Source organism: Pan paniscus, chromosome 15 (genome assembly GCF_029289425.2).
Source record: "Pan paniscus chromosome 15, NHGRI_mPanPan1-v2.0_pri, whole genome shotgun sequence".
In the NCBI taxonomy this organism is placed as follows: domain Eukaryota; kingdom Metazoa; phylum Chordata; class Mammalia; order Primates; family Hominidae; genus Pan; species Pan paniscus.
In genome coordinates this window covers 55,980,470-55,994,464 of record NC_073264.2, presented here as the reverse complement: position 1 = coordinate 55,994,464, position 13,995 = coordinate 55,980,470, and the positions used below count along the sequence as shown (strand labels likewise).

Genomic DNA, 13,995 nt, shown 5'->3' with positions numbered 1-13,995 from the left:
GTAGATGTCTATTAGGTCTGCTTGGTGCAGAGCTGAGTTCAGTTGCTGGATATCCTTGTTAACTTTCTGTCTCGTTGATGTGTCTAATGTTGACAGTGGGGTGTTAAAGTCTCCCATTATTATTGTGTGGGAGTCTAAGTCTGTTTGTAGGTCTCTAAGGACTTGCTTTATGAATCTGAGTGCTCCTGTATTGGGTGCATATATATTTAGGATAGTTAGCTCTTCTTGTTGAATTGAATTGATCCCTTTACCATTATGTAATGGCCTTCTTTGTCTCTTTTGATCTTTGTTGGTTTAAAGTCTGTTTTATCAGAGACTAGGATTGCAACCCCTGCCTTTTGTTGTTTTCCATTTGCTTGGTAGATCTTCCTCCCTCCCTTTATTTTGAGCCTACGTGTGTCTCTGCACGTGAGATGGGTTTCCTGAATACAGCACACTGATGGGTCTTGACTTTTTATCCAATTTGCCAGTCTGTGTCTTTTAATTGGAGCATTTAGCCCATTTACATTTAAGGTTAATATTGTTATGTGTGAATTTGATCCTGTCATTATGATGTTAGCTGGTTATTTTGCTCGTTAGTTGATGCAGTTTCTTCCTAGCCTCAATGGTCTTTACAATTTGGCATGTTTTTGCAGTGGCTGGTACCGGTTGTTCCTTTCCATGTTTAGTGCTTCTTTCAGGAGCTCTTGTAGGGCAGGCGTGGTGGTGACAAAATCTCTCAGCATTTGCTTGTCTGTAAAGGATTTTATTTCTCCTTCACTTATGAAGCTTAGTTTGGCTGGATATGAAATTCTGGGTTGAAAATTCTTTTCTTTAAGAATGTTGAATATTGGCCCCCACTCTCTTCTGGCTTGTAGAGTTTCTGCCAAGAGATCAGCTGTTAGTCTGATGGGCTTCCTTTGTGGGTAACCTGACCTTTCTCTCTGGCTGCCCTTAACATTTTTTCCTTCATTTCAACTTTAGTGAATCTGACAATTATGTGTCTTGGAGTTGCTCTTCTCGAGGAGTATCTTTGTGGCATTCTCTGTATTTCCTGAATTTGAATGTTGGCCTGCCTTGCTAGATTGGGGAAGTTCTCCTGGATAATATCCTGCAGAGTGTTTTCCAACTTGGTTCCATTCTCCCTGTCACTTTCAGGTACACCAATCAGATATAGATTTGGTCTTTTCACATAGTTCCATATTGCTTGGAGGCTTTGTTCATTTCTTTTTATTCTTTTTTCTCTAAACTTCTCTTCTTGGTTCATTTCATTCATTTGATCTTCCATCACTGATACCCTTTCTTCCAGTTGATCGAATCAGCTACTGAGGCTTGTGCATTCATCACGTAGTTCTCGTGCCATGGTTTTCAGCTCCATCAGGTCCTTTAAGGACTTCTCTGCATTGGTTATTCTAGTTAGCCATTCGTCTAATTTTTTTAAAGGTTTTTAACTTCTTTGCCATGGGTTCGAACTTCCTCCTTTAGCTTGGAGTAGTTTGTTCGTCTGAAGCCTTCTTCTCTCATTTCATCAAAGTCATTCTCCATCCAGCTTTGTTCCGTTGCTGGTGAGGAGCTGCGTTCCTTTGGAGGAGGAGAGGCACTCTGATGTTTAGAGTTTCCAGTTTTTCTGCTCTGTTTTTTCCCTGTCTTTGTGATTTTATCTACCTTTGGTCTTTGATGATGGTGATGTACAGATGGGATTTTGGTGTGGATGTCTTTTTTGTTTGTTAGTTTTCCTTCTAACAGTCAGGACCCTCAGCTGCCGGTCTGTTGGAGTTTGCTGGAGGTCCACTCCAGACCCTGTTTGCCTGGGTATCAGCAGCGGAGGCTGCAGCACAGCGGATATTGGTGAACAGCAAATGTTGCTGCCTGATCGTTCCTCTGGAAGTTTTGTCTCAGAGGAGTACCCGGCCGTGTGAGGTGTCAGTCTGCCCCTCCTTGGGGGTGCCTCCCAGTTAGGCTACTCGGGGGTCAGGGACCCACTTTAGGAGGCAGTCTGTCCATTCTCAGATCTCAGGCTGCATGCTGGGAGAACCACTGCTGTCTTCCAAGCTGTCAGACAGGGACATTTAAGTCTGCAGAGGTTTCTGCTGCCTTTTGTTCGGCCATGCCCTGCCCCCAGAGGTGGAGTCTACAGAGGCAGGCAGGGCTCCGTGAGCTGCGGTGGGCTCCACCCAGTTCAAGCTTCCCAGCCGCTTTGTTTACCTACTCAAGCCTCGGCAATGGCGGGCGCCCCTCCCCCAGCCTCGCTGCCGCCTTGCCGTTTGATCTCAGACTGCTGTGCTAGCAATGAGCGAGGATCTGTGGGAGTAGGACCCTCCGAGCCAAGCACAGGATATTATCTTCTGGTGTGCCGTTTGCTAAGATCGTTGGAAAAGTGCAGTATTAGGGTGGGAGTGACCTGATTTTCCAGATGCCATCTGTCACCGCTTTCTTTGACTAGGAAAGGGAATTCCCTGACCCCTTGTGCTTCCCGGGTGAGGTGACGCCTCGCCCTGCTTTGGCTCACACTGGGTGCGCTGCACCCCCGTCCTGCACCCACTGTCCGACACTCCCCAGTGAGATGAACCCGATACCTCAGTTTGAAATGCAGAAATCACCCGTCTTATGCGTTGCTCACACTGGGAGCTGTAGACTGGAGCTGTCCCTATTCGGCCATCTTGGCTCCACCCCCACCCTTTTTTTTTTTTTTTTTTTTTTTTGGTAAAAACAGAGTCTGGCTAGGTTGGGCAGTCTGGTCTTGAACTCTTGGCCTCTAGCAATGTTCTCACCTTCGCCTCCCAAAGTGCTAGGATTACAGATGTGAGCCACCACACCCAGCCTAAAAATTATGTTTGAAGTTAGCTTTATTAAGGTGTCACTTATCTTATGTAAAATTTACCTACTTTACATGTACAATGTGAATTTTAACAAACGTATGCAGTTATATAGCCACCCATACAGTTAAGATAGGAACTATTTCCATCACCCAAAAAAGTTTCTTTCTTTCCTTTTGTAGTGAAGTCCTCTCTCCTACCTCTCTGGCCCTGGTAAACCACCTGTCTGCCTTCTATCACTATAGTTTTGCCTTTTCTAGAACATAGGTAGTCTCTTCTGTGTATGGATGTCTTCTTTCACATTGTAGTGTACTTTGGAGACTCAAACCATGTTATTACATGTATCAGTAATTCATTCCGTCTTCTTGCTGAGTGTACTCCATTGTTTATATGTTCCAGTTGAGGGACATTGTCCTTTTGCTTTTTAGAAAACTTTTTATTGGGCCAGGCACGGTGGCTCATGCCTGTAATCCCAGCACTTTGGGAGGCTGAGGCAGGTGGATCACCTGAGGTCGGGAGTTCCAGACCAGCCTGACCAACATGGAGAAACCCGATCCCTACTAAAAATACAAAATTAGCTGGGCGTGGTGGCATGTGTCTATAATCCCAGCTACTCAGGAGGCTGAGGCAGGAGAATTACTTGAACCTGGGAGGCAGAGGTTGCAGTGAGCTGAGATTGTGCCATTGCACTCCAGCCTGGGCAACAAGGGCAAAACTTCGTTTCAAAAAGAAAGTTTTTATTTTGAAACAATTTTAGACTGACTTACAGAATAATTATAAAGATAGTAGAGAGAGTTTTCATATATCCTTTCCCCAGTTTCTCCTGATGTTTAACATCTCACATGGCCATGGTACAATTATCAACATTTAAGAAATTAATACTGGCTGGGCATGGTGGCTCACACCTGTAATCTCAGCACTTTGGGGGGCCAAGGCTGGCAGATCACGAGGTCAGGAGTTCGAGACCAGCCTGGCCAACATAGTGAAACCCCGTCTCTACTAAAAATACAAAAAAATTAGCTGAGTTTGGTGGCACGTGCCTGTAGTCCCAGCTACTTGGGAGACTGAGGCAGGAGAATCGCTTGAACCCGGGAGGCGAAGTTTGCAGTGAGCTGAGACCACGCCATTGCACTCCAGCCTGGGTGACAGAGTGAGACTCCATCTCAAAAAAAAAAACAAACAAAAAAAGAAATTAATATTGGAGCTACAGGCAGTGGTGCATGCCTGTAGTCCCAGCTACTTGGGAGACCAAGGTGGGAGGATGGCTTGAGCCGCGGAGTTTAAGACTAGCTTGAGCAATATAGCAAGATCCCATCTCTAAAGTAATAATAATAATAATAAGGCCAGGTACGGTGGCTCACGCCCGTAATCCCAGCACTTTGGGAGGCCGAGGCGGGTGGATCACGAGGTCAGGAGATCGAGACCATCCTGGCTGGCATGGTGAAACCCCATCTCTACTAAAAATACAAAAAATTAGCTGGGCGTGGTGGCAGACGCCTGTAGTCCCAGCTACTCAGGAGGCTGAGGCAGGAGAATGGTGTGAACCCGGGAGGCAGAGCTTGCAGTGAGCCGAGATCATGCCACTGCACTCCAGCCTGGGCGACAGAGCAAGACTCTGTCTCAAAAAAAGAAAAAATAATAAAAATATACTTTATTTTTAAAAGTAATATTGGTACAATACTATTATTTAAACTACAGACTTTATTCAGATTTTCATTGTCATTTCTCTAGTCTCCTACAATCTGACAATTCCTTAGTCTTTCTGTGTCTTTCATGACTTTGATGCCTTAATTTTTTTTTTTAATTTTTAAACACTTAAAAAATAGAGACAGGATCTTGCCCTGTCACTCTAGTTGGAGTGGAGTGGTGCAATCATAGCTCATTGTAGCATTGAACTCCTGGGCTTAAGTGATCCTCCTGCCTTAGCCTCCTGAATAGCTATGACTATAGGAGTGTGCTGCCGTGCCTGGCTAATTTTTTTCTTATTTTTTGTGGAGATGGGATATTGCAGTGTTACCTAGGCTGGTCTCAGAATGCTGGGCTCAAGTGATCCTCCCACCTTGCCCTACCAAAGTGCTGGGATTACAGGTGTGAGCCACTGTGCCTGGCCTGATGCTTTCTAAGAGTACTTGTTTAGATATTTTGTGTCCCTAGATTTGTCTGATGATTAGGCTGCAGTTATGGATTTTTGGGAAGAATACTGCAGAGGTGATGTGCCCTTCTCATGGTGTCCTATCAGGAGCTACCTGATGTCAGTATGTCCTGTTACTGGCAAAGTTAACCTTGATCATTTGGTTAAGGTAGCCTCTGCCAGGTTTCTCCACTAAGTTACTATTTTTCCTTTTCTGTACTCTGTTAAGGCAAATTATTGCTTTTTAAATTTTGATGTACCTCAATATGCATGGGAGATACATAGCTTTGCAGCTCCCTCAATCTTAATTGTAATAATAATAGTAATAACAATAACTAGCACTTGCTCCGCCTGCATAGTTCTAAACACATGTGCCCATTTAATCCTCATGACACCCTGTGAAGCAGGCACTTTATGCTCATTTTATAGCCGAGAAGACTGAGGTACAGAGTACCTTGCCCAAGGCCTAATAACTAGTAAGTGATGGAGCCAGATCTTTTTTTTTTTTTTTGAGATGGAGTCTTGTTCTCTCTTGCCCAGGCTAGAGTGCAGTGACATGATCTCGGCTCACTGCAGCCTCCACATCCCGGGTTCAAGCAATTCTCCTGTCTCAGCCCCCCGAGTAGCTGGGACTACAGGCATGCACCACCACGCCTGGCTTATTTTTGTATTTTCAGTAGAGACAGGGTTTGACCATGTTGGCCAGGCTGGTCTCAAACACCTGACCTCAGGTGATCCACCTACCTCTGCCTCCCAGAGTGCTGGGATTACAGGCGTGAGCCACTGCACCCAGCCTGGAGCCAGCTCTTCACTTCGCCTGAGTTGAAGGGCTGACTTTAACATGGGCCATATGGTTGTCGTCAGAGCTTAGGATGGGGACGCTCTCATTCTTTGCCAGAGAAAACAAATGCTTCCTATATTTAATGCTTCTCTCTTGTTTTTTCTTTAAGACATTTTTTTGGTTTGTTTTTCCTTCCAGGAATATATCTTGTGTGACTAAAGATTTTAGTAAGCTATATGTGGCAATCATACCATATTAAAATCTTGGGGAGAAATCCAAGAAACTTTTGGAAACATTAAGGGTCTATTTTTGGTCTTCTTTTCAGAAATATGACTGAAGGTAGGGCAGAATATTCAGCATAGAAAAGTGCTGTGGTAGAAGAAACACTCAGTGAGTGACACTGCGCCATTTTCTCCTGGGATGTTATCAGCCACTTCTACCAGGGGTGTCTGTGTTTGTCTGTATGTGTCTAACCCTGCCACGTTCGCCTTTCTTGACCACACTAATGACTTTTCTATGACACAGTCAAATGTATCTCTGAATAGCCTGACTTGGGGTAATAACTGTGGTTTACGTGATGACTTGGTCTCTGTGAGCCCCCTATTCTAGTAGCAGTGGAGCCACTGAAGGTCAGGCAGTGTGGGTGGACATTTGTCCATCTTCCTGTGACTCACTCAGCCGCCTGCCTTTCTGAGGGGAAAGAGCTGCAGGTGCAAAGCTCTAATACATCCCTTCCCTTCTCTGTCTAATTCTATTATGTATATTGCATATCCCCCAAATCCTTGAAATTACTCAGCTATGTGTCTTGTTATATCTAGTCTGCCAAGCTGTCTAGGTATCAGTACAGTTTTTTTCTATGTCTATATTTATTTTCCGAAAATGAAATCCTACTGTATTTCTTTGTAGCTTCTTTTCTCATTTGACAATATAGCTGAAGAAGTTTCCATGTCATATGGCATTTATCTACAATGTTGTTTGGGTACCTGCCTATTATCAATAGCTTGGCTATATTATGATTGGTGGGGAATGTGGCTTGTTTCCCTCTATCCCTCTTCAGCATCCAGGACAGGATGTTCTTGCAGTCACTGAATGTTAGGAAGCTCAGAGTGCTCTCAGGCATCATCTGATTAATCTTTTCTTTTGCACATAGCATAGTTGAGGATAAGTCAGTGCAATTTTTAAAAATAAAGCTTTTTTTTTTTTAATGTCTATTGTATGTCTGGCTGGAAGTGCCAGGGTCCACAGCTTAAACAAGACACTGCTTATCTTCCAAAGCCTTCCCAGAGAGGCATATACACACAAACTGTAGGATTTATTTCCTTAGGAAGGCAACTGTTTAGAATAAGTCTGATGCTAGCCTACAATATATAGAACACTTTAAAAATGTAGAAAATTACTTGGGGAATTGATAATAGAGGTCAAGTTTACAGGTGTCTGGATCTGGCCTCAGAAGTCAGAGGGCTAAGGATTAGTCTTTTTCTCAGATATGGTTTTCTACATATTGATTATAGACAAAATATAAAGTAGAAGAAAATGTAAGGAAGAAAGTGAAAGTGGCCCATTTCTACTGCCAGAAATAGCCACTGTTTTATTTTGGTATAATTTTTCCTTTCCTCCCTCCGTTCTCCTTCCTCTTCCGTACTGCAAATATGTTCATAATCCTGCATTTTTCATGTAACACTGTATCAAGGATTTTTAAATGTCACTTACAGAAAAGGACTTTGCTACTTTGATAAGGAAAAATATCTAGTTTTAATTTGTATTCCCTTAATATTTTAGGGAGGATTAACGTTCGTTTATGTTGACTGTCTATTCATGTTTATCCATAATTCTACCTTTCTATAAAATTGGACATGTTACTAAAGCAAGCCTCTGATTTCAGATGTCCTAAACGATGCTATATTTGATGAAGATCATGATGAGATGGTGATCGTGAAGGACATAGACATGTTTTCCATGTGTGAGCATCACTTGGTTCCATTTGTTGGAAAGGTAAGGTTCTCTTTGTTGTTTCCCAGCAATTTAAAACATAGTGAAAGTTTTTCAATTAGAATAATTATATTTAAAATTTTTAGCTGCCAATTGCTGATATCCCAGGTATTTACAATTATACATATATGGTTATTCTTTATTAACCTGACTAATAACTTGAAACTTAAAAAACAAAACCAAAGTAGCAGAAGGCTCTCAGGATAAGCCTTTCATGTTAAATACCAGGTTCATAGGTTAAAATTATGAGGTTTAAGTAGCATCTCTCTCTCTTTTTTTTTTTTTTTTTGTAGCTACTACAGGCTCTGAAAACCTTTACCCTTTATTTATTTATTATTAGCATCCCAATCTAGAGATGCCCTTTATTTTAACTTGAATAATGTTTGATCCAAGATAGATATGTATGTATGGCATGTCATGAGCAACAATAATTGCAGAATTTCTTGTGACAGAGGTTATGGTATTTGTGGATTTGTTTCCATTCCTTTCTATATTAGGAAAAGTGAATCTAATGCATTAGATTCCTCAGCACCTCTGTGAATTTCTTTTGTCAGAAATGTTTACTCCTAGTCTTATGAAACTTTAGATCTAATCTAGTTTACAGGAAATCCAGAGGCTGAATGGAACAAATCCAGAAGGTGGGGCACTCTGCTGAACAGCTGGCCTATTCTCTTTTCAATAGAGAATATTATGGGTGGGAGCACTATTTTAGAACAAAAGGGATTTAAGAGGTATAACCAAATGCAGTGTAAATACAAATGTGTGACTCTCCATTGGATTCCTGTTTAAACAAACCAAAAGTAAAACATTTGAGACAATTGGAGGAATTTAAATCTGAGTTAGTTATTAGATGTTGTCTAGGAATGACTACTTAACATACCTTTAAGAACATGTGGTATAGAACAAAGAGTTGTCCCATTTCCCTACCCCCATCATAATTTTATTTAATTTTGACTCTTTATTAATAATCTTTAAACGGAAGACTTACAAGAAGCAGTGTTATGAATACTTATATACCCATCAACTAAAGTTAAAGTGTTAACCTTTGCTTCATTTTTGTCTTTGTTAAAGTATTGTATCTTTTCACTTTTTTATGGAAATAATATATAGATAGAAAATGCATAAAACTTAAGGGTGTTCCTTACCACTTCAGAGATCAAGAACTAGAATAGGCTGGCACGGTGGTTCATGCCTGTAATCCCAGCACTTTGGAAGGCTGAGGTAGGTGGATTGCTTGAACCCAGGAGTTCAAGACCAGCCTGGGCAACATGGTGAGACCCCATCTCTACCAAGATAAAAATAAAAATTACCTGGGCATGGTGGTGCATGCCTGTACTGCCAGCTTCTCGGGAGGCTGAGGTGGGAGGATGGCTTGAGTCCAAGAGGCAGGGGTTGCAGTGAGCCAAGATTGCGCCACTATATCCTAGCCTGGGCAACAGAGCCAGACTGCCAGACCCTGTCAAAAAAACAAACAAACAAACAAACAACAACGAAACCCCCACAACTACAATATGTGTAGCATCCTGGAAGCTCACCTCATTTCTTTTCTCTTCTTAATCCCTAATCCATCCTTTGTATCAGTTTATCAACTTACAACCCTATGAATTCGTTTTCTTGTTTTTCAACTATATGTAAGTGGAAAGATTCTACGATATGTACTCTTTGTGTCTGGCCTCTCTTGTTCTACATAGTCGGATTCATTGATGTCATTGCCTGTCATTGTAGTTTATTTTCATTGTTATATCTTATTCCATTGTACAAATATACCACAATTTATCTATTCTGCTCTTGGTGGACCTTTGTATTGTTGCCTCTTTTTTTTTTTTTTTTTTTTGCTATTACAAACAATACTGCTGTCAATACTTTTTTGGAGTACATGTGCATGCTTTTTTTTTTTTTTTTTTTTTTTTTTGAGACGGAGTCTCGCTCTGTCGCCCAGGCTAGATTGCAGTGGCGTGATCTCGGCTCACTGCAAGCTCCACCTCCCGGGTTTACGCCATTCTCTCACCTCAGCCTCCTGAGTAGCTGGGACTACAGGTGCCTGCCACCATGCTGGCTAATTTTGTTGTTGTATTTTTAGTAGAGAAGGGGTTTCACGGTGTTAGCCAGGATGGTCTTGATCTCCTGACCTCGTGGTCCGCCCGCCTTGGCCTCCCAAAGTGCTGGGATTACAGGCGTGAGCCACCGCGCCTGGCCCTAAAATATTTTCTTACTTATCCACAGTAGCACTATCACAAAATTAACAATAATTCTTAAATAGTGTCTAATAACGAATTCATATTTAAATTTCTCCTTGTCTCAAATGTTTACTCTTGGTTTGTTTAAACAGGAATCCAATGGAGAGTCACACATTTGTATTTACATTGCATTTGGTTATACCTGTTAAGTCCCTTTTGTTCTAAAATAGTGCTCCCACCCATAACATTCTCTACTGAAAAGAAAATAGGCCAGCTGTTCAGCAGAGTGCCCCACCTTCCAGATTTGTTTCCTTCAGCCTCTGGATTTCCTATAAACTAGATTAGATCTAAAGTTTCATAAGACTAGGGCTTAAACATTTCTGATAAAAGTAGTTCGTAAGGGCTGGGCACGGTGGCTTACGTCAGTAATCTCAGCACTTTGGGAGGCCAAGGCAGGTGGTGGATGTATCGCTTTGAGCTCAGGAGATTGAGACCAGCCTAGGCAACATGGTAAAACCCTGTCTCTACCAAAAAAAAAAAAACCAACCAAAAAAAAAAAAAAAACGAAAAGCAATCAACCAAACAGACAAACAAAAAAACAAGCAAAAATTAGCTAGTATGGTGGCATGCACCTGTGGTCTCAGCTACTCGGGAGGGTGAGGTTGGAGAATCGCTTGAACCCAGGAGGTCGAGGCTGCAGTGAGCCGAGATCACACCACTGCACTCCAGCCTGGCAAGAGAGTGAATCCGTGTCAAAAAAAAAAAAAAAAAAAAGTAGTGCTTCATAAGGGTGCTGAAGACTTCATATTATATCACATCAGGGCCGAGTGAGGTGGCTCATGCCTGTAATCCCAGCGACTTGGGAAGTCATGGTGGGAGGATAGCTTCAGGTCAATAGTTCAAGACCAGCAAGTGAGACTGTCTCTACCACAAAATAAATTTTTTTTTTTAATTAATTGGGCATGGTGGGTGCATACCTGCAGTCCTAGCTACTTTTTGGGAGTCTGAGGCAGGAAGATTGAGCTCAGGAGTTTCAGGTTAGTGAACTATGATCATGCCACTGTACCCCAACCTGGGTGACAGAACAAGACCTTGTCTCTAAAAAGAAAAGAAGAGAAAGCAATCAGAAAACCCAGATACATCACATCAGAAGCCATATCGTATCTGGAAATCCTGCAATTAATAATGAAGGAATCTTTGAAAGGGAATCTATTGGTGAGCAAATTAGACACAGAAAGCCTATGACTTGTTCAAGAGGATAGAGAGAGTTAGTGGCTTGGCTGCAGCCAGATCCAAGGCACTGATTCTGTACTCAGCCTGTCACCATTTTATCCTGTTACTTTCTGCTATTACTTCCTCAGTGTTTGTGTTTTTGCTACCTTTGTTTTAAAAGTATATTATTTAGTGATTTTTTTTTTTTTTTGAGACAGTTTTGCTCTTGTTGCCTAGGCTGGAGTGCAGTGGTGCGATCTCGGCTCACTGCAACCTCCGCCTCCCAGGTTCAAGCAATTCTTCTGCTTCAGCCTCTCGAATAGCTGGGATTACAGGCACCCGCCACCACGCCTGGCTAATTTTTGTATTTTTAGTAGAGATGGGGTCTCACCATGTTGGCCAGGCTGGTCTTGAACTCCTGACCTCAGGCAATCCACCCAAAATGTTGGAATTACAGGTGTGAGCCACCACTCCTGGCCTATTTAGTGATTTTGTGAAATGGACATTTAAATTACCTAGGATCTTAAGACCAAAAATAGTATAAACAATGAACAAATTCTGTGTCTGCATGGAAATGTAAAAATTTCAGACAGCATAGAAGACCTTGGTTCATGGGAAAGTTTTAACTCTCTAATTTTTCTTTGAAATCCTCAATGTTCAGGTGCTATTTTACTTTTTCCTCCTGCCAACCAGGAAGGCAATGAGGTGGACTTCTCAAATTCCTAAAGCATAGTGCCAATGGATGGGGAAAAAAATCACTAAGTACTACTAGATCAATTATGTAAATAGTAAGTGAACAATGAAAACAGTGTTAGCAAACCATGATGCCGTTGAGTCTCTAATTTTATATTCGGTTAATTAATTGCCTACAAGTGACCATTTACTCTATTAATCTTTTCAGAGAACTAGTGTTTTTCGTATGTAGTATTTGGCCCAAAAAGAGTAACTTTTATATTTGATATTAATTGGTGCCATTTAAGATAACATGAATGGCCTGGCTGTATATTGGGTCCTTTAAAACTTAGTTCTTAGGGTGCAGGTTCTTGCCAAGCCATGGTGGCAGCAGTGCCCTTTTTCTCCAGTTAGGAAGATGGGGCCGGGGGTGGTGGCTCACGCCTGTAATCCCAACACTTTGGGAGGCCGAGGCGGGCAGATCACAAGGTCAGGAGATCGAAACCATCCTGGCTAACACGGTGAAACCCCATCTCTACTAAAAATACAAAAAATTAGCTGGGTGTGGTGGCAGGCGCCTGTAGTCCCGGCTACTCAGGAGGCTAAGGCAGGGGAATTGCTTGAACCTTGGAGGCGGAGCTTGCAGTGAGCCAAGATTGGGCCACTGTGCTCCAGCCTGGGCGACAGAGTGAGACTCCATCTCAAAAAAAAAAAAAAAGGAAGATGGTGCACTCTCTAGCAGCTTAGAAACCAGGAAGCCAAGCACAAAAGGGTGTGGAGACCTTCTGTGCTGCAGGGCTTTGCGGTGGGATCTTAAGGCTGTGCGGTGGGATCTTAAGGCTGCTGTGATGTGTGGAATGGCAATACTTATGCTTACAGTTTTTGCCATTTAAAGGAGGCTTTCCTGTATACATTTTAATGTTGCTATGAGATCATTTGCCTTTCCTTGAGAATGTTTCTCCTCCATAAAGAAGAAACTTTCAGATTTGTGTCAAGAGTTCAACTTCACAGGTAAGTGTCAGGGCCATGCAATTGACTCTTGAACAACATGAATTTGAACTGCATGGGTCCACTTAGACATGGCTCTTTTTCAAGCAAACACTGATCAAAAATTCTACAGTATTTGCAGGATCCAAAACCTGTATAGATGGAGGGGCAACTTTTCATATATGCAGGTTCTGCAGGGCCAACTGCGGGACTTGAGTATGCAGGATTTGGGTATACACGGGGGTCCTGGAAGCAATCTCCCGCATGTACTAACGGACAACTGTACAAGTTTGTTATTTGATTAATAGACTCATACTTACATATTTTGCTTTTACTGCATTGATGTAATTTTAAAAATACATATATAAATGTTTCATTTTCTAAGTCTTAACAGTTCCAGATGTTTTCAAGGTAATACATTGTCGTGATAAATTACATAAAAGTGTACTATATTATTTCTATATTTCCTTATTTTGTCACAAAGAAGGCACTGTATTTTCACTCAGCTAATGATTTCCGTCTCTTCTCTGAAGGTCCATATTGGTTATCTTCCTAACAAGCAAGTCCTTGGCCTCAGCAAACTTGCGAGGTAAGTGTGACTGTGCAGTGAACAAGAATACAGGTTTATAGGACCTGCCCTCATCTGCTGAGAATCTATCTCATCAGGCTTTCTCTCTTTACCTGTATGGATCTAACTTGGAAGTCATATTGCAACTTAAAGACTTCGAGGGTCTGAAACACAGATGCCCCTTCCTTCTCGTCCCCTACTGCCTGCTTCCTCTTCCACTTCCCACCCTTTCTTCCACAGATACATACATCCTGGAAGTCTCAGCCCACCTCTTTCTCTGCAGAGCCTTCTCTGACTGGAGAGGTCCTGAGCTTACCTTCAGTCCAGCCCCATCCTTTAAGGGGGGTTTAGCTAACAGTGAGGGGTTGGGGAAGAAGCTGGGCAGGGGTCTAGCTGCAGTGCTCTGCTGTCAGACTTGTTGTCAGGCCTGAGGACTCTTCTATCCTTGTCAAGGGGAGTGCTCACCTTCTTTCCTTTCATACAACACTGCTTTCAGACTTGTAATGAAACTTCCCTGTGGGATCCCCAGCCTCAACCCTGCCTTGCTCTGCACTGGATGCCTCCAGGCATATCTCAGGGGTCCTGCAGGCCAGTCCGTTCATGTCTAGGTTCTTTGTTTCTGCAAACACAAGACTGCCTGCCTTGGCTTTGCACAGCTTTATTCTGATACAGTGTTCACGCTC

General features: G+C 42.4%; 1 protein-coding gene and 1 pseudogene across 4 annotated transcripts in view; one reads left to right on the top strand and one right to left on the bottom strand.

The window, feature by feature from the left end:
* Window positions 1-13,995, top strand: part of GCH1 (GTP cyclohydrolase 1) — a 94,432-nt gene that overhangs the window by 32,175 nt on the left and 48,262 nt on the right. For all 4 annotated transcript variants that reach the window (XR_010109810.1, XM_034937585.3, XM_008957051.4 and 1 more), the window contains exons 2-3: window positions 7,590-7,699; window positions 13,278-13,333. Coding sequence is in view for 3 of the 4 variants with exons in the window: in XM_034937585.3 (XP_034793476.1) it covers window positions 7,590-7,699; window positions 13,278-13,333 (166 nt within the window). In the remaining variant the exon portion in view is untranslated. The remainder of the gene's footprint in view (window positions 1-7,589; window positions 7,700-13,277; window positions 13,334-13,995) is intronic.
* Window positions 13,684-13,799, bottom strand: LOC112437115 (U6atac minor spliceosomal RNA; annotated as a pseudogene).